The sequence below is a fragment of the Canis lupus genome, chromosome 16 (assembly GCF_011100685.1).
Source record: "Canis lupus familiaris isolate Mischka breed German Shepherd chromosome 16, alternate assembly UU_Cfam_GSD_1.0, whole genome shotgun sequence".
NCBI lineage: Eukaryota > Metazoa > Chordata > Mammalia > Carnivora > Canidae > Canis > Canis lupus.
The window spans coordinates 48502530-48528111 of record NC_049237.1 but is presented as its reverse complement, the minus strand read 5'-3'; the positions used below and the strand labels follow the sequence as shown (position 1 = coordinate 48528111).

The following is a 25582-nucleotide window of genomic DNA, read 5'->3' as shown; positions in this document are numbered from 1 at the left end:
TCTCCATCAGCCTTGAAAGGTAAAAGGAATGTGCACTATAATTTCTTTCACTGGAACGATCGTTGAGTCAGAAAGAAAATGTCTTCATAAGATTTCACTAGCCTATTGTCTTATTTCTGCTTCTCATTAACTAGAAAAGCCTACAGGGAAAACAAAAAACCAAGAAGGTTATAAAATGATTTTTTTAACTATATAAGAAATATTTCATTGTAAACATCTTCAGATCTGTTGAATCCAAGAATACCATGAGACAACCTGAAAAGATAGAGTCTGTAAAGTGGACCCTTTGGCTGTTAGTAATATAGTTTGCAGTAATAACGGAAGGTTTAACATCCATGTCCATTACTTCTCGAGTTGATGTGACAATTTTTATCATCAATTTGGGTGATAGTATTGAAAGTGTGCTAAGTTTGTAGATGACAAATGTTAGCTATTATAACTAATTTAGAAGGGTTCTGACTGGGAATCATCTTGAAAGTCTATGTTTTCCTACCCTGAGAAAAGGGGAGGAATTACACAAGGTGCCCTCCAAGGCTTCTCCTTACTATTAATGGTTTCAGGGGCTCTGTTAGTCACCCCTGTTTCTCAGGAGCCAGTTCAGCTACAGAGATCCAGGCCTCTAAGATCAACTTTCAGCAAAATATTGAAAAAGTTGAATTATATATTAAATAGCTAAAATCTTCATTTATTCCCTTTCTTCTCAAGCTCCTCTTTTTTTTCCCTCCATGTCCCTGTTTTACTCTTAACTGCAAAGATCCATTTCTGCTTCTCTGACAACTCCCCTCACTCCTCACAACTGCAGAAAGTAAAAAATTTATTCAGACAAAAAGTGGGATGTTTTAGATAAAATACTACAAAGTGCTATGGTAGTTTTTAATTGTAGGAGGTCCTCTCATGAAGACATTTCAACTAGACTTCAAGGTACTAGTGAGATGTCATCAGAAAGAACTTGGGAACGGTATCCCAGAAGCCAGGAATGACAGGAACAAAGCCATGGAAACCAAGAAGTTAAGGGCAGGATTTCAGTGGTAGACAAGCACATCTGGCCAGTTCGGGGTCCCTGTGATACATTCACATGGTTGCACAACAGATTTCCAGAACTGTTCAATCTTACAAAACTGAAACTCTGCACCTTTTAGACAACTCCCCATTTCCCCTTACCCTGATGCCCAGCAACCACCGTTCTTTCTGCCTCTTTGAGCTTGAACTACTTTAGATAGCCCATATTAGTAGAATCAAAACAGTATTTATCTTTTTGCGACTAACATTTTATGTGACCTAATATCCTCAAGATTCATCTATGTGACAGCCTGTGGCAAGGCTTCCTTCCTTTTTAAGATTGAGTAATAAATATTCCCTTGTGTGTTTATACCACGTATTCTTTCTCCATTCTTCTGTTGATGGGCATTTGGGTTGCTTTTGCCTCTTGACTATTGTGAATTGTGCTGCTATGAAGATGGATGTACAAATATCTCTTTGAGACCCTGCTTTCAGTTCTTTCTTCAGGGTATATCCAGAAAGGAGATTCTGGATCATATGGTAGTTCCAGTTTCAATGTTTTGTTTTGTTTTGTTTTTTTGAGGAATTTCCATAGTGTTTTCCATAGCAGTTGAACCATTTTAGAGTCTCATCAGCAGTGCACCAGGGTTCCAGTTTCTGCACACCCTCACCAAGACAAGTCACAATGTTTTGTTTTATTTTTTTTAAAGATTTTATTTATTTATTTATTCATGAAAGACACAGAGAGGGAGACAGGCAGAGGGAGAAGCAGGCTCCCTATGGGGAGCCCGATGTGGGACTCCATCCCGGGTCTCCAGGGTCACACCCTGGACTGAAGGCGGCACTAAACCGCTGAGCCACCCGGGCTGCCCAAGTCACAATGTTTTTAAACTACAAATCAATCTGGTTAAGCTCATGAGTTGACAGTCATTAACCTAGTACATGCATTTGTTTAATCAGATTGTTTTCCTTCGAACACCTGAGATTTGCACTAAGGATGCCTTTTCTTGCTCTTCCCTCTGCCTCCTGATGGAGTCACTTACCTTTCTACCCTCATATCTTTCCTAGAGGAGCACCTAGGAGCCTTGTAGAGACGGGCGCCTGCAGGGAAGGTTTAGGGAAGATGAAAATAGATGTTCTTTAGTTCTGCTAGGTGTTAGGTGGACTACTCTTCAATAAACATTTAAATTTAAATGTAGTATACAGTTAGAAAACTGTACAAATCATAAGTGAACACACCAGTGGAACCACCACCTGGATAGAAAAGTAAAATATTCCATTCCAGAAGTCCTCTATGGCCTCTCCCAGTTATTCTCTAGGCCCTCTTCCCTAGAGGTAATTACTCTGGTGACTCTTTTTTAAGATTTTTAAAATTATTTTAATTTAAAAAAAAATAAAAAATAAAATTATTTTAATTTATTCATGAGAGACACACAGAGAGAGAGAGAGAGGCAAAGACATAGTTTAGAGGGAGAAGCAGGTCCTTTCAAGGAGCCCCATGTGGGGCTCGATCCCGGACCTTAGGATCACACCCTGAGCTAAAGGCAGATGCTCAACCACTGAGCCACCCGGGCATCCCCTCTGGTGACTTGTTCCTACCAGTTAATTTTACCAGCTTTTGAGCTTTATACATATTAGCTTATGCAATATTCATGTTTTTTTTTTTTTTTTTTTTTTTTTTTGTGAATAGGTTTTCTTGCTCAGTACTGTGTTTGTGAGATATAGCCATGTCATTGCACCTGGCAGTGTCTTACTCATTACATCGGTCTATAGAATTCCTTGTATGACTACCCTATAATTTGTTTATCTTTTTACTGCTGGAAGACATCTGGGTTTCCATTTTGGGGCTATTACAAATAATTTTACTGAGAATATCCTGATTCATGCCTTTTGGTGCTAATTGTATACATATTTCTACTGGATATAGAGACAGACTTTTGTAGACCAGCTGGGGACTTAACCATCATTTCTAAGATATTTCAATATAAAGAAAATACATTCTAATTCCAAACAAGCAACTTACAAATGATTTTGCGATTTGCAACCATTTTCAGTGGGTAAAACATCTTGTATTTAGAAGCCCATTTCAACAAATGGACAACATCTGACTATATGTGCTGCTGTCAAAAAAGAAATAAATCAATTTGTGTTAACATTTTTTAAGTTTCTTTAAATTTAAATTCAGAACAATTGAAGGACAACAGCACAGTATAGGAAAAAGAATCCTGAAATAGGGTCAAGAGATCTTGTATCATAAGTCCTCTTTATATATTTTTTAAAAGGCATTGAGTAGATCGCTAACCTGCTCGCTGCCTGTGTTTCACTTTTACAGCAGAGATGATGACCCCTGTTAGAAGATAACAGACATTGGGGTGCCTGGGTGGGGCAATTGGTTAAGCGTCCAACTCTTGGTTTCATCTCAGGTCATGATCTCAGGGCTGTGAGTTGAAGCCCTACACTAGGCTCCGCACTAGCTACAGAGTCTGCTTGAGATCCTCCTCTTCCCCCCTCCCCCCCGCCATGGCTTCTTTCTCTAAAATAAATAAGTAAATACTTTAAAAGAGAGAGAGAGAAGATAATACACATCAAAGTATTTTCAAATATAAAAAACACACTTGGGTAGACATACAATGCTATTGCTCTCATTCACAAATTCCCTTCTTCCTTGGATAACATTTTAGATATGAATGTAGCCCCCATCCCTCATTAAAATCACCCAAAAATTCATGGAAATAGAAATATGAAACATGATATGAGAAACATTTTTTTAAGATTAAACCTACATGAATGCTTTCTGTAACTGTAAAATACACACGTATACTGTTTACATGTAATTCTTAAATTGTTTTAAAGACTCTTAGAAGGGCGCCTGCCTGGCTCAGTAGGTTTGAGTGTCCGACTCTTGGTGTTGGCTCAGGTCATGATTTCAGGGTTCTGAGATCAAGCCCCACGTTGGGCTCTGTACTTTGTGGGGAGTTTCCTTGTCCCTCTCCTCTGCTCCTCCCCCCACTTGTGTTCTCTCTCTCTCTCTCTCTCTCTCTCTTTCTCTCTCAAATAAATAAGTAAAATCTTTTAAGACATAAAATAAAGGGGCTCCTGAGTGGCTCACTGGATTGAGCGAGCATCTGTCTTTGGCTCAGGGCGTGATCCCAGGGTCCTGGGAACCCCACAGGGAGCCTGCTTCTCCTTCTGCCTGTGTCTCTGCCTCTCTCTGTGTGTGTCTCTCATGAATAAATAAATATAATCTTTTAAAAATTAAAATTAAATAAAGACTCTTAGAGTTAACCAAAATAGCCTGTTGTGAATTTCACTCATATCACTATAAAATTTTCTTTCTACAAAAGAGAATACAGTACAGTGGGAAAGTATTTGTATGGAAGAATTGTGCCTGGAATACGCAAACATTACTTAGTGGTATCTCTGCCCATCTTTTGCCATCAAATACCACCTCTACCTTCTGTTTTCTTGATCTAGTAGAAAAACATTATCTAGCCTGTGGCCCTCACAGAAGCCACATTTCACTTTCTTCAATATGGATTCTCAGCCCCCTGGTAGACAGACGGGTGTATCGTGGTGTCCCCTTCATTATCAGAAGGTCTGGGTTTAAGGGCAAACTCCACTATTTGCCTGCTTGAAACCTTAAACTCCCCCAAAGCCTCAATTTTCTCAGATCTAAAATGGAAAAAAAAAAGTAGTCATAGTAAGTATTCATTGGAATCTTTGTGAAGATTCAATGAGATAAAGCAGATGAAGCACCAGCACAACATTTGATACGTGAGAAATGTTTAATGAATGTTTTATTTAAAAAAAAAATACCGCATCATGATGTTCTAACACCACCTTCCTGCCAGCTGATACTCTTCACCTAAGCTATCTGCCCAGGGGGGTGAGGGACTCTGAAGAGCACAGAGCTCCCAGCCACCCCTTGACACTCTCCACCCAGCCCACTTGGTCATGCGTAAACCAAGGATCACTTTTTACCATTCATGAGTAGTGGCACCAAATGCCTTCCATTGGGGTCAAATCGCCTTTCCAACTCGGGTGTTGGAAGAATTGGGCTCATCCTTCTGTATTTATATATGTATTTTATTTCACTAATCTTTCCCTTATTTGTCTGCCAAGACCTTCCCGTAGTGTTATTGCACAAGTGCTCAGTAATTTCTCGAGCAATTTTTACTTTTAGGAGTTTGCTACCTCCCTCTGCCTCCCCCTCTCTCATTTTTGGAACTAGTTTTACTAACACCTTGAATTTGTATAAAAATCTCAAGTTACACATAATGAGGGTCAAGAGCATTACTAAATAGCAAACACCAAGATTTTCAAAGTCCATGGTATCCTAAAACCAAACAACTTGTTGGTCTCTGTTTTCAGTGCAGTGTTAAACAAGATATAATATTATTTGGTGTGGTTCTCATTATACAGCATGTTAAGTAGAACTGGAATTTCATTTTAATGAGATTTTCTGTAAGAAAAAATATATAATAAAGTTATTGCCTATCTGGCAAAAAATAGCTCTCTAAACACAAACATAACATTACTTTCTAACACTTGACATCTGTGGAGGATTGCGTGGATTATCTCTCTTCTTCAAAGTCTATTAAAACCAATAATATAAACAAATTTGTCATTCAGGAAGACTTTTTATGTTACATAAAAGCTCACAATGATGATAAATTATTTTGTGTATAAGTTGACCCTTTTGGAATATTTATCATTGCTATGCCAAAGTATGTCTGTCAAAGCTTTCACTGTATGCAAAAAGAGCTCCCATTATTTTACTCAAAAATTGCTGAAATATACCTAAAACCTTGAAAAATGTATGAAATGATAAATGTTTAGAAAGCACCTGACATTTTGCCACTCAAACACTATGTAATTTAATGCAAAATGACATATGAAGTTATCCCTCCTTACAAGTTGACAGTTTGTGAATTCAAGAATTCTATAACGTATATCTTAATCCTTGAAAAACCAGAGTTTGAAAGGAATTGTTGGCAGATTATAACTTAAGAAGGGGAGTATATACATTTGTTAAAAATATACGGGGTAGATGTAGCTATGTTTGTATCTATGTTTATGGTGATTCTTATTATAGCATAATTTTATGTCAGGAGTTGTTAACAGAAGAACGTGAAACTTATAGAATGCCCTCAAGCTGTTGAATCTTTTTTTTTATTTTTTTTAACTTTAATTAAATAAATAAAATACTAGTGGACTTTTACTCAACTGCTTTTCATATACTATTATGCTAATATAGTCATTAATTACTTATAACACTTTATTCTTGGTTATTTACTTACTTGTTTTATATTTATTAACTTTTCCCTTAAATTACTATATTTTTATCCACAACAGTGTTTTCTTAGATTTGAAAACATCAGAACATAGATTTCAGTTATTTGACAGTTATTTAATTTTTTTAATTTTTATTTATTTATGATAGTCACAGAGAGAGAAGGAGAGAGGGGCAGAGACATAGGCAGAGGGAGAAGCAGGCTCCATGCACTGGGAGCCCGATGTGGGATTCGATCCCGGGTCTCCAGGATCGCGCCCTGGGCCAAAGGCAGGTGCCAAACCGCTGCGCCACCCAGGGATCCCTATTTGACAGTTATTAAGGCCTACTTGGGCACTATATAAAATCCATGAGATACAAAAGTGAATGAAAACAGTCTTGCCAAGATGCTTAACCAAGTCGGGGAAGGGTACCCCACAAAGTTGGGGCCTACCATCTGAGTGATGAATGAGTATTTTACAGTGGATGAAGAGCATAACGGTAGAAGGAACTATTGAGAGGTAGCATGATCTGGTCAGGTGAGTTCAAATAGTTCAGTAATCTAGAGTCTGGAATAAATAAATGAAGTACTGATATACTAAGAACAGTCCTACTATGTACCAGCTGTCCTTAACATATTCTCATAGACTTATCCTGTCTAGAAAGTTCCTGTAAGTTAAGGAAGGTAGGTTTAGCCAAACTCACTTTTTAAGTAAAACTGATGTTAATAATGTTCTATCATTTGTCCAAAGCTAAATCCTAAATTGAGGATTAGACCAAAGTCTAACTCTGTCTAAAGCCCTTGCTCTTTATACTGTGCCAGTTTAACTATGTTACTACATATATTGCATATTTAATGAAGGCTTGCCTTTTGTAGTCATCACACTGTTTCTAAGATTTTCAGACCCACATCAGAAACTGTACATGAAATTACCTAACATGTAGTATGTTGCTTCATCTGTGCCTTGATGAATTGAATGTCATAAACTCATCTTAAATTTAGAATATTCAAATATTACAATATTTTATGCATCTAAATCCACTCTGATCATTTCATATGCCAGCTAATTTATCTGAGAGACCAGTTGTTACTTTTTACCTTCATCCAAATGAATAGGTCATGTTTCTTGAGAATATAGGGATGCTGCAACTAAGCATTACACATGTGCAAGTGGCTTGTGGTCAAGCAAGTTTGGCGGAGGCTGCTCTAGAGCATTCTCCCGCTTACCTAAGTGACAGTGAGGCGTGGACTCAGATAAAACAGAGCAGATAATGATGCATTCTAATCCTATCAATATTGTACTGCATTGTTACTTACATTGCATTTGTGTGAGGAACTGTTTCTTTTCTAGTTTTTTAAATGCAATGATCTTTGTTGTTTCAGAACATGGAAATTTTAACTTTACATATGAATCTTGTTATCAACATGTTACCATTTGCTATACTGGCTAAAAAACAGCAGACCTTTAAACAACTTGTATTCTTTGCCCCCAGCAATGCATCTCTTTGGCCTCAATTGGCAATTACAGCAAACTGAAAATGACACATTTGAGAATGGAAAAGTGAATTCTGATACTATGCCAACAAACACTGTATCATTACCTTCTGGCGACAACAACAACGGTAAGAGAAAGAATTCTGTGTCTTGTGTGTTTCTTTAACATCTCTTTTCCATAAATTTATTTTTATCCATGTCACATCCCGTTATATCGGGGAGAGGGAAAAGATTTTGAAATACAGATGTCATCTTTTAATGAGGGGTTTTTATTCATTTACTTGAAAGATTGGAAGTTCACAGTTTTATTAGAGGAATAATGCAGTTTTCTGCTTTCTGATTTGATGGCTAGACTTTTCCAGCTTTCCCTCTTGCAAGTGGGTATTTTGTTTTATTTTTAGCCTGTAAATAGGCTACAATTCAGTATATCATCTCAGATACTATATCTTGGGTGTATGAAGCTTTTCTCATTCAACTAACATATGGAGTTGAAATACCATATTAATTTTGTTATAAAAGCTTTGAAATACAAAACACATTAAAGGATATAATTTATTGACCTTTCCTCCGCTTGCCCTTTCTTCTGTAAACCTTCAACAAAGTTTGCACTTTGGGCTAACAGACTTTCACATCCTTTGGTTCTGAATTTAAAACAGAATTTAAGAAGTTTAAGAATGCTTTCTTTCATTTTTCCATATAAAAACCCAGGAAAATGTATATATACATGTGTATATTTATATTATAATTACCTGTGTTATTTTGATATATGTGTGTGTGTGCGTGTGTGTGTGTGTGTGTGTGTGTGTAACTTTTGACACTTGGCATCCTCTGACTTTTTGCAAAACTTATATCTCAAAACAACCAGAGCAAGATACCTTTTTTTTGTCATGTAAATATATCATCTGCCTTTAAGCATTTCCCAAGCTTTTCTTTCCCCTTTGTTTCTTCTTATCTCGTGTATTTGTATTCTGCTTTGGCATCAATTATGTTCATCCTCATGTGGCTAGTTTCTTTGCAAGACTAGAAAGAAGCTATTGTGTATTTATAGATAATATATATTTATTTATATTTATATATACACTGCTGTTTCACATGGACCCATTCACCATGACTAATGCTTTTATCTTTTTTGGTTGTTGTTGTTCTCTGTTTTCTCATCTTCTGTTTTATTTTAACAATAATGCTTTATGGCATTTCTCTTTCTTCTTAGGGGGCCTGAGGAATTTTAGAAGATGTTAGATTTTCATCATCATAATAAATACCCTTAGCCCCACACCTGTATGGAGCCTTTTGATATAAAGCTCCATGTGTCCCAAGAAACAATAAGCTGGTGACTAATACGTCACCACACCTGAAGACATGAAAACTGTAGGTGGGGGAAATTTCAATTAAGTAAACAATGGTTTAATTTTTTTATACACTGATAACACAGACGAACTGATCAAGTAACTACACAGAAATTAAGAGCATTTATTTTTGGTTCATGTAGATTGAAATGTAGCCTTTCTCTTAAAGTAGATAGTTTCTGCAAAAAGAGCCTGATGGCACTGACCACATACGGAGGGAATTTTTTTTTTTTTACAGACTCAAAAAATTAGACTAAAATGAGAAAGGCTTATTATAGACCTGTCTTATTTTACAGTCTCCTAAGCTTTTATTATGGTTAAGACAAAAATGGAGCACAACTAATTAGTTTCACAGTACTTGAGCAGCGCCTACTAAGAGAGCGATGGGTTGAGAGGTGCTCTCACAGCCTAGTACTGGTTCCTGGTGTTCGTCAGTTACTTTGTAACCTTGGTCAAGGTGCTTAGTGATTCAGATCTGCAAGAAGATTTTAGGACAATCCTGGAATATACTGTCTGGGATCATAGCAGATCCAGGCATTTGAAAGAGCATCAGTGCACATGGCCTCAGAAATTCTGCAGAACTAACAGAGTTGTAAACCGTTCTCTAGGACTGCAGTGAGAAATCCATGTTATGTCACGATCCACAGACCCCTGCACGCATACATCTGAAATACGTTTCCCAAAATAATGCTTATCCTTATTTTATGAAATGCACCCTGGTTTCCTTACTCTGTTGGGTTTCCGTTTATACCAGTGCTTCTTGACACTCACTCAAAGGATTTCACACTTTACGAGGGATTGTGGTCCACAGTTTCCAAAACACTGCTCTGAAAGTCCTTCCCTCTAGAAGAGACTGAGTTTCCCCCACAGGATTATAGAATGCACTGCGTACAAGTGATGTGTGCCTATAGAACTATATATACATGGAAGCAGGATTCCTTCTTCCTACCCTTGTAAAGAAGCCCCCCACAGAAGGAACCAGAAACAAATGTCCCAGGGTGAGTTAGGTACTCTGGAGAAAAACTGACCTTCCAGCCTGCCAACAGGCCTGGGGGTTCATAGACATTTCTCCTTGTGGAAGGAAGGCTATCTCTGGGCTCAGACCTCGTCCACAAAATGTGAACTAATTAGTAGTCACTTGTCTTGTTTATTATTTCTCGAAGAGCAACCCCCTCAAAAAAAAAAAAAAAAAAAAAACCTAAACTAAATTGTAAGAAATTCTTATTTCTGTTTTTCCAAGTAAATATTCTTGGTGTGTATCTCTTAAATACTTATGGGGCGCAGGGGGACATGAGGGGACTGTATTTACAAGAAGGAGGGGGGTAGCTTAAAATCATGGCTTTTAAACCTCTGTGATGATCCTGCACTGTCCATACACCATCATCCACTGCCTCAGTTTTATAAACTATCCAGAGAAGCATATCACATCATCTCTTTAGAAATTCTAGATTACAGCCCTTAGGAGAGCCTTAGAATTCTGAACAAAGCTCACTAGGAGAATTAACTGTGCTAAACATAATGAGACCATTGATTCACAGCTTGTAAGTACAATACTTTTGTTTTTGCGGTCCTATTTTATTCTTACTTTATAAGCATAATTATAAGGAACAGTCATGGTGCTAAGGCTTCAGTAAACTCCCTGCTTGCTTTTAAGCTCATTTGAACAGAAGCTTCTAAGTGGTATTTAGTATATAAAAGCAGAATTTCTGTTGTATGCTCTGAGCTTTTACCGATTATTCCCTAGACCATCTTTGACTACAAATTTTAGAGATGGGATGTCAGATGTGTGGGGTCTCAGGCAATGGACAATGTGAATGAAGAGGTGAGAATGAGGTTTTTGAACTTCTAATACCAGTCTCTCTCCAGAAACTGAAATTATTCCCCTGGACCAAGAAATTCGTTTAGCCTAATGTACTGGAAAGAATCACACAGGCCTATATTCAGATCCTAGCTCCTTCATTTATTTACTTTGTAACCTTGAGCAAGTTACTTAACCTCTTGGAGCCTCAATTTCCTCACATGTAAAGAGGGAATCATAATCCCCATCTCCCAGCTCACTGACTGCCGGCAATCTGGCAGGCCTACTCCATTTCCCTTGCAAACTCCCTTCCATTCCACACTTGTCAGCAGTGGTTCCAGATCGTCTTACGGTACTCAAAACCCCAGCCCTCTCAACAGATGGACCTTTCTATTCAACAACAAATAGAAGCCTTCTTAGGAAGTTCTCTTTAATTTCTTGTAAACAAATCTCCGTTCCCATGCGTGTCTGGATCTGTGCTTTGCTTCTCTTTGCCCTGTATTCAAGGCTCATCTTTCCATGAGTATTCTCAATCCCATTCTGGATCTTCAAAAATTTACCCCCTGTTGCCACCTGTCATCAACATGTGAGCCTACTGAGGCCTCTCAACATCTTAAAAAAGAAAACAAAGAAACCCTTGACTCTACTTCCTGCTCCAGCTCTACCCTGTTTTTCCCTTCTCCCTTCACATCCAAGGAGCACAGCATCTGTATTCACCTCATGCATTTCTTCACTTTCCATGTACTCCTTTGTCACAGCTCTTCTCAACCACCACGCGTTAAAACCAATGCTTTCGAGGGTTGTCAATTGCTGTGTCAGTAGCATCAGTGAACACTCTTCAATCTTTATCATATTTGAATTCTTGGTAGTATTAATAGTTAGCCTAGCCCTCCTAATTGAAATGCTCTTCTCTCTTAGCTTCCGTGGTACTGCGTTCACCTTGGCTCTCTTCCTGACCCTTTGGCAGTGACTTCTCGGTTTGTTGAGTTGACTCCTCTTTCTCTGCCTGTTCTCCCCACATTGGCATTACTCAGGACTCTGCTCTTTTCACAATATGATTCCTCTGGGTTCTCTTATCAGCTCTCCAGGTGTCCATCATGTTCTGTGTGCTCTGTGCTATGTTACATTCTGGGTGCTCCCAAATCAATATATGCAGCATAGATATTTCTGTCTCTTTGAACTCCATATAATCAACTATGTAAAATCTATCCTAGTACCTTTGGAACTTATCCACCTGGGTGTCGTCCAAGCATCTCAAACTTCATGAGTCTAAGACTGAATCCTTCAACTACTTTGGCTCTCTATGACTACATAATAAGGCATATCAAGATTGAGTGGCTTAAGAGAACAGTTGATATTACCTCTTATGATTCTGTAGATTGATTGGGAAATTCTTATGTTTGTGCCTGGGTGTTTCATGCAGCTGCTTTCAGATGTCAGCTGGGGCTGTTGGAAAGCTCCACTGAGCTGGAAGTCTAAGGTGGCTCATTCTCATGGCTGGCAGTTGGTGCTGTGTGTTGGCTGGAGCTCAACTGTGGCTGTTGACCAGAGCATTCCACGCGGCTTGGACTTCTCAGCACATAGCAGCTGGTTCTGGAGAGAAGTATCCCAAGAGGGAGCATTCCAGGAGACCCACACAGAAGTTATGAACCTTCTCACTTTGGACATCGGACACGATGTCACTTCTACTACATCTTCTTGGTCAGGAAAGTCAGTAAGATCAGCTCGGATTCATGGGAAAGGAGAATTAAACTTTCCCTCTTGTGTGGGGAAATGGCAGGGATTCGTTTCATAAGAGCATGTGGGATGGAAGATATTGTGGTGGCCATCCTTTGGGAAATATAGTTGCCGTATCATCTCTCTTTCCAGATGTGTCTTTCTTTCAGGGCTTTTTGTGTCAGGAAATGGCATCATCATTCACCTAGTTACCTGGGCCAGAAGTTTAGGAGTCATGCCTAACTCCTCTCTCACTTCCATATGCAATCATCTAGTTCTGTGGGTTCCAAGTCCACAGTATCTCTTAGATCCATCTTCTCTCACCTGGATTATAGAAGCACCTTCTGTCTGGGCTGTTTCGTCTCTAGTGTTGCTCACAGTCTTCAAACACGAATCTGACATATCCGTATCCTGCCTGATCCACTCCAGTGACCTAGACTCCAGTCAGGTGCCTTTAAATGACTTCCAAGGCTCTCACAATCTGGCTGTTCATCATACCATCCTCTAATACAGAAGCAGTAGAGGAGGGAGATAGAGTATAGGCTTTTAAGCCAAGCCTGCTGGCTTTACTTCCTCATTCTGATCATTCACGGCTTGGTTACTTGGGACAAGGTATAAATTACTTCTTTTGCCTTAAGTTTTCTCATCATTAGAACAGTCTTAAAAATTCAGTGGAAATACTTTAAATGAAAAAAAAAAAGGAAATACTTAAAATAGTGTGGAGTACATAACAAGTGCTTGAAAAATGTTAGTGGCTCTGCTCTTACTACTTAATGTATGTCTTCTTTGCTGGAGTAGGAAGCTCAGATTATATGCGTTTTCTGTCCCAAGGTCTCAGCACAGTTATCAACATACAAAAGGTGCTCAGTTACTGTTTGTCAAATGAATAGATGAAAATAGTATAACTAAATGCTATAGACTATAAAAAAGGGCCCAACACAGTGCCTTGCAAAGTATACACAAAACAAATCTTGGTTACAGCCTAGTGGTTAAGAATTCAAGGTCTGCCACCTACTTTAGGTGGCTTTACATAAATTGCCTTCCCTAACCTCCTATTTCTCCATGGGATAGTACTGAGGTTTAAATCAAATAATACATGTAGGCTTCCAGGCAGTGACTGGGACATGATGAGTATTTGATACATGTTAATAATTATTAGTTCACTCTTTTTAACATAATTCTAGATTATGCACTTGTAATTTGTAGCGGAACTTTTTTAAGAAGATCTTTAAATCAGCATCAAGAATATTCTCTAAAGCAATAATAGATATCTTATTGTTAGTTATTTTTAGTTATTTGGATTTTATGAAAGGAATCTTACTTTGTTTTGTTGTGGGTTTTTTTTAAGATTTTATTTATTCATGAGAGACATAGAGAGGCAGCGACAGGCAGACAGCTTCTCCTGTGGGGATCCTGATGCGGGACTCGATCCCAGGACCCTAGGATCATGACCTGAACCAAAGGCAGATGCTCAACCACTGAGCCACCCAGGTGCCCCTATGAAAGGAATCTTAGCCTTAATACTCCTTTGAATGCATATTATGGTACATTTATTTATTGAGCATATACTATGTGCCATGCACAGAGCAAGGCTCTGAGAATATAGCAGTGGAAAAAAAAAAAAAAAAGATAGTCACAGTTGTTCTCAAAGCATGTGAATTGCTAGGCAAAACAAATCAAGCAGGCAATTACAATGAGTTAGCAAATGCATACATAGTAGGGAAAAATAGAGGGTACCGTGGCAGGATATTTCAACACTGTCTTTATTTGAAAGGAACAAAAAGACCAAATGCCAAAATTTAGCATAGGATAGTTTGAAGCAATATAAGACAAATAAAAGGCCATAAATTTTGGCTGGTGTAACTCTGGCAAATTACTTCTCCAATCAAAAACAAAAAACAAAAACAAAAACAACCGCTTCTTATGTACAAACTTCCAGTTATAAGTTATGGAGTATAGTATATAGCATGGTGGTCACAGCTAATAATATTGTATTGGATATTTGAAAGTTGCTAAGAGAATAGATTTTTTAAAAAAATTTAGTTAACATACAGTACAATATTGGTTTCTGGAGTAGAATTCAGTGATTTATCACTTACATACAACACCCAGTGCTCATCACAATGAGTGCCCTCCTTAACACCCATCACCCATCTAGCTCATCCCCCAACCACCTCTCTGCATCAACCTTCAGTTTGTTCTCCATCCTTAGGGTCTCTTATGGTGTGTCTCCCTCTCTAAGAGAGTAGATCTTAAATGTTCTCATCACAGGAAAAAAGTGGTGATTATGTGAAGTGATGGCTGTTAAAAAGACTTGCTGTGGTGATTACTTCGCACTGTAAACAAATACCAAATCGCTGTATTGTACTTCTGAAACTAATAGAATGTTTTATGTCAATTTTATATGAACAAAAAAATTTTAAACTCCTTTTGAGTACAAATTTAAACACTACATATATATGTGTGTATGTATATATACATAGAGAGATTCATCTTGTCTAAACGAAATAATTCAAATACTTTTAAAATTTTACATTATTGTTCATCATGTATGAATTTTCTCAGATTCTGAAAAATTTCAGAGACTTAATTTTATAGCAAGTTAAAGATTGCCTGTGATTTGAAGAAATGGGCTAACAGGGTTGCAGGTACCTTGACTTTTATTCAATATTGTTTATACTATTTGTGTTGCAGTGTGTAATAGTTCCTTAATTAGGTGCTATATTGATCTAGTTCATTAAACTGTGTTCATGAGGTATTTATGTTTTAATTCACTTCGCCTGTGATGTAACACTCGGTATCCACAGTGTTAAGTTATGGCATGTGGTTGTTTATAAAAGAGAGGTTCTTTCAGAGATCTCAAAGACAGGCTATGAGTCCAAGGTTAAGTCATAGAATTAGAGGGTGGGCTATTGATTGTCTGTAAATGCCTAACCTTGCTTCCTGACATCTTAATTATTAGTGCCTCTGTGGGACTTCGGATGATATTATCATTTACCCTCCTCAACAATTGAGTTAGACTTTTTACAGTTGGATTTCTTTTCTGTCTTTCCATTTTAATAATGATGGGTGTGTTTACTCTCATCATAGGCAGGCAGCAGATTCATGATATGGATGGCAAATTATTTAGTAGTTTGCACCTTTGGGTGGTTGTTTCCTGATATCCCAAAATACTTTTCAGACAGGTACCAAACCTCCTAATTACCAGTATGGATTAAACATTCCATTTTGTCCTTATCACATCTAGGGCTGGCAAATTATTATTTATATGATATCTCAGAGTTCAAGGCATTGTTAATGCATTATCTGAAAAAAATGCCAATTTTACTGGGGAAAAAAATGTACTGATGCGTTTGCCTATAGACTGGGGATCACCTAAGAGGGAGAGGAGTAACAATAGCTTTGGGGATGTGGCCTCTTTCTGTTTTCACAGTCTGACAACCGTGTTTTAAGACGTTGAGACGTTGTGACACATACTTACTGATGAAAGGGAAAATCACAGTTAGTAGGTAAAAAAGACCGCTAGTGGTTCCCACATTCAGGCACAACAGGAACCCTGGAAAAAAATCTTCAAGATGATACCCTATTGTGTTTGAAGACATGATACACCTCACTCGTACTGTGAAGGCTTTAATTGGTTTGATTCCTAACCTACGAGCTTTGAGTTTAGAATAACTACAGGGCGCTCTGTTGCCCTGGCTATTTTTTTTTCTCCTCCATTTTTCCTCCTTTTTCTCTTAGTAAAACCTACAAACAACCTTACTGTTTCCTATGATCATTCCCAGGTTCAGGCTCTGGGGGTTAAGGATGGAGTGATCTCAGTAAGGGAGGATAGAGAGCACCAGAACTGGCCCTCCTTTTATATCCTCTGAAGCCAAAGTTTTCTGGAATTCAGGACATGATGAAAGACATCTGTGGCCAGGCTTTTATCTGAGAGGACTGATGAGCTTCAGAGGAAAAGGTTGTGGGAGTATTTACAAGTTTATCAAACTGTGTCAATGGCTCACTGACTTCCAGGGGTGTTTCCAATCAATAAAGAGCATTTGAAAACGCTAACAGGAATGACCACACTTGACTTGGCCAAATGAGAGAGAAGCCAGGACTTGAAAAGCAGTCGTGCAGAATTTAAAAAGGCAAAGCCCTTTCACAAAACTATGGTCCCCTGACATTCACACTAGAGAGTGTAGCAGGAATGTGACACTAATCTAAGCTGCCGGTTCCGTGGATTTAAGTAGAGGAAAGTCAACGAGGTCCTTGAATCTCTACATCACTGATTATAATGAGAGGTCAGGGCCGCATCTACCTTTTAGAAGAGACATTGTAGGACTTTAATTCAAAACAAATTCATTCGAAATGGTCTCACAATTGGAAGCAAATAGAAGTGGCTGGGTACTTTAAAGTGAAAAGAGCCATATTTCTTTTTTTTTTTAAGATTTTATTTATTTATTCATGAGAGAGACACAGAGAGAGAAGCAGAGACATGGGCAGAGGGAGAAGCAGGTTCCCCACCGGGAGCTGATGCGGGACTCGATCCCAGGACTCCAGGATCATGACCTGAGCCAAAGGCAGACACTCAACCACTGAGCCACCCAGGCACTGTGAGAAGATTTATATTTCATAAGAAAAGCTAGACTAGATGCATGATCTTCAAACCATTTAGTGCTTGTGCCTTAAAACAAAATATGAGTGCAAATTTAAATTTTATTTCCTGCAACTGTGAGACTCATAAATGTTGTAAAAACCTGCTTTATAGTGAATTGTGCTTATAACTATTAGTTGTATGCATTTGACTGAAATCACCTAATCTTTATATAAATACATGAGATGTTTTTGTAACTATTTAAAGTATAAAAAAGCAAAAACGTATTGAAAATACCTCACTAAATGAGACAAGTAGGGACTTTCCCAATAGTTCATGTATTCATGGGTGGATATTATTATTACAAAAGCAAAGCAAGATTCAGTATCAATTTTATTCCCATTTCTTTTTTTATAAATACAAATAGAAGAAATCTCACTACAAAATAAACAGATGGGAAGGAAAGGATTTTTTTTAGAGTGAGCCATTTGACTCTTTGAAATCCTTATTAGTCATATGTCAAAAATTACATTGTGATCTATTTCTAAAAGGTGCGTTTCGCAGTCTACAAGCTGTTTTATCACCTTTCTTCGTCAGTCTTATTGAAAACATAGAACTGACAACTAACTGCTCTCAAAAAATATTTGTTACCAAGTCTTCCAAATCCACCCATTTCTCAGCATCTGTGAAGTGTACCCATTTAAGCCTTCCCAAGGCTTAGCAACATACTACTAATTGTACCTGTTACTCTTTTACTTTGTGGCTGTTTAATCTGGTAAACACAGAATGGTGTGGAAAATGGAACCTCTGTTCATTTTAATTCACCTTTGTGATTATAATATCACTTGAATTCTTTTGTTGTAGCATATGCTTTAAATACCTCTAATTAGCTCATTTAATTTATGGGAAATACTATATAATTTACTGACAGATCTAGGACTCACTAAAATCAAACTTTCTGTTAGAAAAAGTCTGACTTCTTTTTTCAGTTCAAATACAGTAATAAACATTTTTGTCACCGTCATCACAGTTCTGAATTCCTACTCTAAGTAGATGGTAGAGAGAGCATGAATCCTTGCCATGAGTTTGGCAATTGGATCAAATAAGGCATCACTGCTTTTAATATTTCTTAGCATAAGGATGTTCTCTCTGCAATCATGAAACTCTTGTGCCAGTGAAAAGTAGCTCTGCCAGTGGTTGGGATGGATGATGAGGTCACCGAACATGTTCTCTTTCCCTCTTGATGTACCAGGCTTCAAAACCTACCAACACTCTTAAATATTCCAATTCTTTTTTTTTTTTTAAGATTTTATTTATTTATTCATGAGAGACACACAGAGAGAGGCAGAGACACAGGCAGAGCGAGAAGCAGGCTCCATGCAGGGAGCCCAACGTGGGTCTCGATTCTGGGTCTCCAGGATCACACCCTGGGCTGAAGGCGACAGCACTAAACCGCCAAGCCACCCGGGCTGCCCAAATACTCCAATTCCTAATGCCGCACTTTGTTTTTGATAGAAATACATGCAAGACAGGGAAAGACACAAAGTCACTACCTTGTGTTGATTATGTCTCAAATAAAGAAGGCTTCATCAACAAAGATTCTTTCAATTTTGCCTTAGTTTGGCACGTTAGAAGCTTTGTGCTTAAGACAGTGTGTCATAGTGAGATTCTGAATACGTGAGAGGTATGCACTTCTGTGGTAAAGAGAGTCTACAAATAGAAATTGTTGAGGTTCTAGAAATTAATTCCCTTAAAGCAGACTATTTCTTCCCTCATTGAAAATCTTCAGGAGAAAAAGGAGAGGAGGAAGGAGGGATGGAGAGAGGGAAGGAAGGAAAAGAATTCTTCATGTAGTCTTCATACCTGGGGGTATGAGTCTTCTTCTTTGAAGACTCCTGGACTAAGTGACCTCCATGGGCCCTTGAACCCTAAGATGCTATGATGTTATGATTAGTGAGTCTTTTTCATTACAGAGACAAGAAAACCATTATCTCAACTATTACTGCCCCCATTCAAGTACATCCAATCAACCCTGGTTATTTTGTTTTACAAATGAAAGAGCATTCTTTGTGAAAAAGAACCACCTGTTTAATTGCTATGGGACTAATTGGATAAGTAAATACACATATTGACACAACGGTACACACACATATCATTTCTATGAGAAAAATCTTAACCCTTTGAAATCAATATATGATGAAAGCAACAAAGCAAAACCTGAAACCCTTCAAGTCGCCACTTGATTATGATTTCCAAAGCTAATGCTTGGGCAAAGATGATGTTTGGGGAAAAAAATTCTGTGATTAGCCCTCTTGTATGCTTACCAGCACTCAAAGTGCAAGTATGCTATTAAAGCTGCTTAAAAAAATCCTGCTATTTATAGCAGGATTATGTAAGATCAACATCATTGAGTAGATTAAATCACACAGGCTTCAGAAAATAACAATAGAACTTGTTAATAACAAGAAAGTGTAATGATAGCCTTAGTAATGTGGGAACTTGATGAATGCATCCAAATATGAACTATTTCCATATTTATACATGACGTGTACCAACCAGTCTTCATGCGAAAAAGGACTACTACTTTATTCAGTGTTTTAGAAATGGTTTCGTGTGGAAGCCAACCAAAAGACAAAAACCTATTAGGAATTTAGTATAAATCATAACCCAAAGAATATCCCATTATGGCAGTTTTTGTTTCATAAGAACTGGTCATTTCTTCCTAATAAAAATGAGTATTGGGGTGCCTGGGTGGCTCAGTTGGTTGAATGTCTGCCTTCGGCTCAGATCGTGACCTCAGGGTCCTGGGATCCAGTCCTGTGTCAGGATCCCTACTCAGCGGGGAGTCTGCTTCATCCTCTCCCTCACCCCTGGCTCCTGCACTTGTGCGCGCTCGCTCTCTCTCTCTCTCTCTCCCTTCCTCAAATAAATAAATAAAATCTTAACAAAAAAAAAAAATATAGGAAAACCTGTAACTTTATATCCTAAAATTGAAAGCTAAGCAGATTCTCTAGAGTGGTTCAGTGGGCTACCCCATCTGATTTTATATGAATTAGACAAATTCAAAACTCAGTAATTTAAAATAATTTTTTTTAATAAAAAGCAAAGATTTTACTGATGACTGTATTAAGACACGTAGTTTTGTATTTCTGCAGACCTCAATTTGGATCTTGAATTGACCACTCACTTTGGGAAAGTAATTTACTTCTCTGAGGCTTAGTTTCTTCATCTCAAAATAGTATCCACCTCATGGATTTTTTTTTTTTTAATTCACAACAGATAATACTGTGAAACTACCTGACATATCATAGGCTTTCAATAAAAGTTCTATTTCTCTTTCCAACCTCTTTAATCATTTCATTAAGAGCTAATATATGGGGGCACCTATGTGGCTCAGTTGGTTTGAGCGTCCAATTCTTAATTTCAGCTTAGAGTTGTGAGATCACATCATGCATCCTCTGTGCTGAGCATGGAGTCTGCTTAAGATTCTCTCTGTATTTGTCTTCCCTTCTCTCCCCACCCTACTCTCTCTCTCCCTCTTTAAAAAAAAAAAAAAAAAAGGCTAATTTATGACGTATATAGGTGCTAATTGCAGAGAAGCATCCAAGATGTGAAGTATAATTTGTCCTCAGCTATTTAAATTTTTCTATGAATAAAGAAAGATGTCTAACTAGATTGGAAGCAAACATAATCTCTGGGTGGTAGGATTCTATTTTTATCTTTGTATTTACCTCTTTGTTCTAATTTTGCTAAAATGAATATGTATTACTATTGTAAAATAAATATTTAATATTTCAATGAATGATGTAGTTTATAATCTATGAGCTGATACATAAAAAAACACAAGGATTACTATAATCCAGTTTTTCATTTTTATTCCCTAGAGCATATTATATTACTAAATTATTAGTTAAAGAAAAATAGACTTGGTAGCAGAAGCGTTAAGAACTGCCACGGTTATGGACATCAGGAGAGAAGAGGAGGTGGGATTATAAATAATGATTTTTCGTTAAGCTTTCTCATGTCATACCTGGGTTATTGCAACTATAACCTATCTTATCTCTCCACTTGCAGGCTTCTCACTATGGTAGTTCCCCTTTACCTGCAGAGTATGTGTTCCAAGACCTCCAGTGGATGCCTAAAACCACAGATCATACCGAACTTTATATATATTGTGTTTTTTCTGTACATAACCATGATAAAATTTAATTTATAAATTAGACACAATAAGAGATTAACAATAACCAACCATAAAATAGAGCAGTTACAAAAATATACTGTAATAAAATTTATTTAAATGTGGTCTCTCTCTCTCAAAATATCTTACTGTCCTTACCCTTCTTTTTGTGCTAATGTGGGTTGATAAAATGCCTCTGTGACAAAATGAGGTGAGATGAACGATGTAGGCATTGTGATGTAGCGTTAGGCTACTATTGACCTCCTAAGTACACATCAGAAGGAGGATCATGTGCTTAAGACCACAGTTGACAGTGGGTAACTGAAGCAACAGAAAGCAAAACCAAGAATAAAGGGGACTACTGTATGGACTCTCATGTCCATGAACATGACTTCCTGTCACCTTCAGCCCATTAGCCAAATGGTCTCCCTTTAGCTTATATAACTGTCCTTTGCAACCAAAGGTACATTTGTCATTGTAGGATATGGTAGGCCAGATAGAAGACAGTCCTGGCATAATATTTACAAGTATTATACTCCCCCTCAAACTTCACATTTATCTATAAGGGCGAGTTTATTGTGAATTACTCTAGACCCCAATGGGCGTAACTTGGCTATCTGCCATACTTATCTGTGATCACAAGACACTTTCCTTAGTAATCTGGAATTCTGTTACTCCTGATTATAAACACATGTGCACATGCCTGTATACACCGCACATCATAGGAAAAGTAAGTGCTTTTATGGTACTGAAAAACAATTTGCCCATATTAAGTCAACTTCAAGTATCTATTTTTTAAGTTTTTATTTACATTCCAGTTAGTTAACATACAGTGTAATACTAGTTTCAGGGGTACAGTACAGTGAATCAACATTTCCATACATCAACCCATGCTCATCACAATAAGTGCACTCCTTAATCCCCATCACCTATTTCCCCCATCCCCTCACACCCTCCCCTCTGGTAACCATCAGTTTGTTCTCTAGAGTTAAGAGTCTGTTTCTTGGTTTGTCTCCTTCTTTCTTTCATTTTCCCTATGTTCATTTGTTTTGTTTCTTAAATTCCACATGAGTGAAATCATATGCTTTTTATCTTTCCCTGACTGACTTATTCACTTAACATAGTACACTCTAACTCCATCTATATTATTGCAGATGGCAAGATTTCATTCCTTTTATGGCTGAAAAAAATATTCCATTGTGTATATACACCACATCTTTTTATCCATTCAACAGGTGATAGACACTTGGACTGGTTCCATATCTTGACTATCATAAATAATGCTGTAGTGAATGCAGGGGTGCACGTATCACTTCGAATTGCTGTTTTGGTATTCTTTGGGTAAATACCCAGTAGGGTGATTACTGGATGTATAGTTTTATTTGTAACTTTTTGAGGAGCCTCCATACTGTTTTCCAGAGTGGCTGCACCAGTTTGCACTCCCACCAGCAGTGCAAGAGGGTTCCTTTTTCTCCACATCCTTGCCGACATCTGTTGTTTCTTGCATTGTCGATTTTAGCCAACCTGACAGGTGTGATGTGATATTGCGTTGTAGTTTTGATTTGCATTTCCCTGATGATGAGTGCTGTTAAGCATCTTTTCATGTGTCTGTTGGCCATCTGGATGCCTTTGGAGAAATGTCTGTTCATGTTGGAGACCAAACTTCTTAAGCTGGCATTCAGGGCCTTCCACAAACTAGTATCACTCTCCCTTTCCAGCCATAGTTCCCATTACTCCCATGACAAACACATTACTGTATCCCATTCATTCAATATATACTGACAACCAAATGCTTTCTATAAAATGCCTTATGTAATTCTTACAATAGCTCTGTGATTGCATACCACCCTCATTTTACAGATGAGGTTTAGAACCAGAGATTTATGATCTTCCTTAATATCACACAGACCGTTATTGACAGAACCAGGATTCAAACCATTTGACTGACTCCAAAGCCAATTTTCTTAACTTCTTTTCTAGCCATATGGGTCTCTCTGTTCACCATCACTTTAACACATACCCTATTACTCTTCTGTGGGTTTTTTTTAAAGATTTATTTATTCGAGAGAGAAATTTTAGAAAGCACGCGTATGAGTGGGAGAGGAGTAGAGGGAGAGAGAATCTCAAGCAACTCCCCACTGAGTGTGGAGTCCAACACAGGTTTGATCCCACAACCCTGAGACTGTGACCTGAGCCAAAATCAAGAGTCGGACACTTAACTGACTGAGCCACCTAGGCACCTCTGTACACCCATGTTTTTAATCATAATGTTTACTCCAACTCAAAAGCCTTCATGTCCTTCAAAGTTTACCTCAGAATTTAACCTTTCTGTGAAATCTTTCAACCGCCTGCCTACAGTGATATCTCCTTCCTCTGACCCTTAACCATCTAATGGCTTTAGATTGTCATTTAGTTCATTAGGTTGAAGGTATTGTCTTTCCAACCACATAATTAGTTGCTTGATGGCAGAAGCCATGGAAGCCAGAGTACATAAGTAAATAATCCCTAAGGTTATGTTCTTTGATTTATATTTCTTTCTGTCACCTACAGTTCTATGCCCCTAGTAAATGCTCAAAAATGGACTCAAAACTAGTAACTTGTCAAAGATATTAGACTCTCTCCTCCTGTCATTAAAGTAAGATAGTTCACAACTCTGTGATTTTGAAATTAAATCTCTAAATTTTGAATTGACAACTTCTCTGGAGGCTATTACGTTTAATAGGTACTATATCATATCATGTAATACCGGTATTAATATTCAGATTAGTATTTTTAAAAGAAAAATCATAGTAGGGCAGCCCCGGTGGCGCAGCGGTTTAGGGCCGCCTGCAGCCTGGGGTATGATCCTGGAGACCCGGGATCAAGTCCCACATCGGGCTCCCTGCATGGAGCCTGCTTCTCCCTTTGCCTGTGTCTCTGCCTCTCTGCCTGCCTCTCTCTCTGCCTCTGAATAAATTAAAAAAAAAAAAAAGGGGGGTCTCTTGGTAACAGATATCATTTCAAAAAGAAAGAAAGAAAGAGAAAGGAAAGAAAGAAGAAAGAAAGAAAGAAAGAAAGAAAGAAAGAAAGAAAGAAAGAAAGAAAGAAAGAAAGAAAGAAAGAAAGAGAAAGAAAGAATCATAGTAAGTCAACTTTGTGACTTTAAATAGTTTGAAATGATAGAGGATAAATTTCCAGTTTCATCCCATCCCTTAGCCTTGATGGACCTTTTCTGAATAAGAAAGAGACAATGTGGTTTTTTAAGGCAAATTGTAAAGCCTTCTCTATTACTCGGCCTTTCAGAACAGTGGGAAAGAACCTTAGGAAAGAGGGAAGGAAGAGAAAACCATACCAAAAAATAGGGGTCTTGGATCTGTTTCCCCAAACCAGGAAGTGGCAGAGACTCAGGGAGCAGAGGGCTTTTGTTCCTACAGGTTGAAGGTCATTGAAAGGGGTAATACAACTATACCTGGTGAGGCTGTGAGTGAATTTGAGATGATAGTCAAAAGGAAGAGAAAGGCTATGACAACCTACTTCAATATCTTTGAGATAATTTGAATTTATGCCTCCTTCCTTCCCCCACATAAGTGTCCCCACTACCCCTTCTCTTCCTCCCTTCCAGCATCTGAGCCTTTATTCATCCCGATGTATAGTTCAGAGGAAACTACATGAATCCATGCCATTGATTGGTTTTGTTGTTTGCTTAAAAATTGATTTGGAAATCTCCATAATCCATTCTGCCTTAATTTACACCTTGCAGTGCTATGGAATGTTTAGAAGGACTGATTTGTAACAGACTTAATCTTTCCCAAGAAATAACAAGACATATATTTGTAAGATAATTACATTTCAAGTGATCAAGAACGACTGTAGGTGTGAAAAGAGATTCAGTAATAGGCAGACCTTGGGGGAAGTCAAAAGATTTTTACTTAAATATCTTAAGGAATGTGCTAAATCAGAACTCATTGAACAACAATAGCAAACAGAAAAGCTTTTATTTTTTTTTTTTTTTATTTTTTTTTTTTTTTAAAGATTTTATTTATTTATTCATGATAGTCACAGAGAGAGAGAGGCAGAGAGACACAGGCAGAGGGAGAAGCAGGCTCCATGCACTGGGAGCCCGACGTGGGATTCGATCCCGGGTCTCCAGGATCGCGCCCTGGGCCAAAGGCAGGCGCTAAACCGCTGCGCCACCCAGGGATCCCAGAAAAGCTTTTAAAG

At 37.9% G+C, this 25582-nt stretch overlaps 1 protein-coding gene across 6 annotated transcripts in view; it reads left to right on the top strand.

Annotated features, from left to right (window-relative positions):
- LOC119874670 (teneurin transmembrane protein 3) overlaps positions 1-25582 on the top strand; it is a 601805-nt gene that overhangs the window by 459051 nt on the left and 117172 nt on the right. For all 6 annotated transcript variants that reach the window (XM_038560464.1, XM_038560463.1, XM_038560462.1 and 3 more), the window contains exon 6: positions 7766-7894. In XM_038560464.1, the coding sequence (XP_038416392.1) occupies positions 7766-7894 (129 nt within the window). The remainder of the gene's footprint in view (positions 1-7765; positions 7895-25582) is intronic.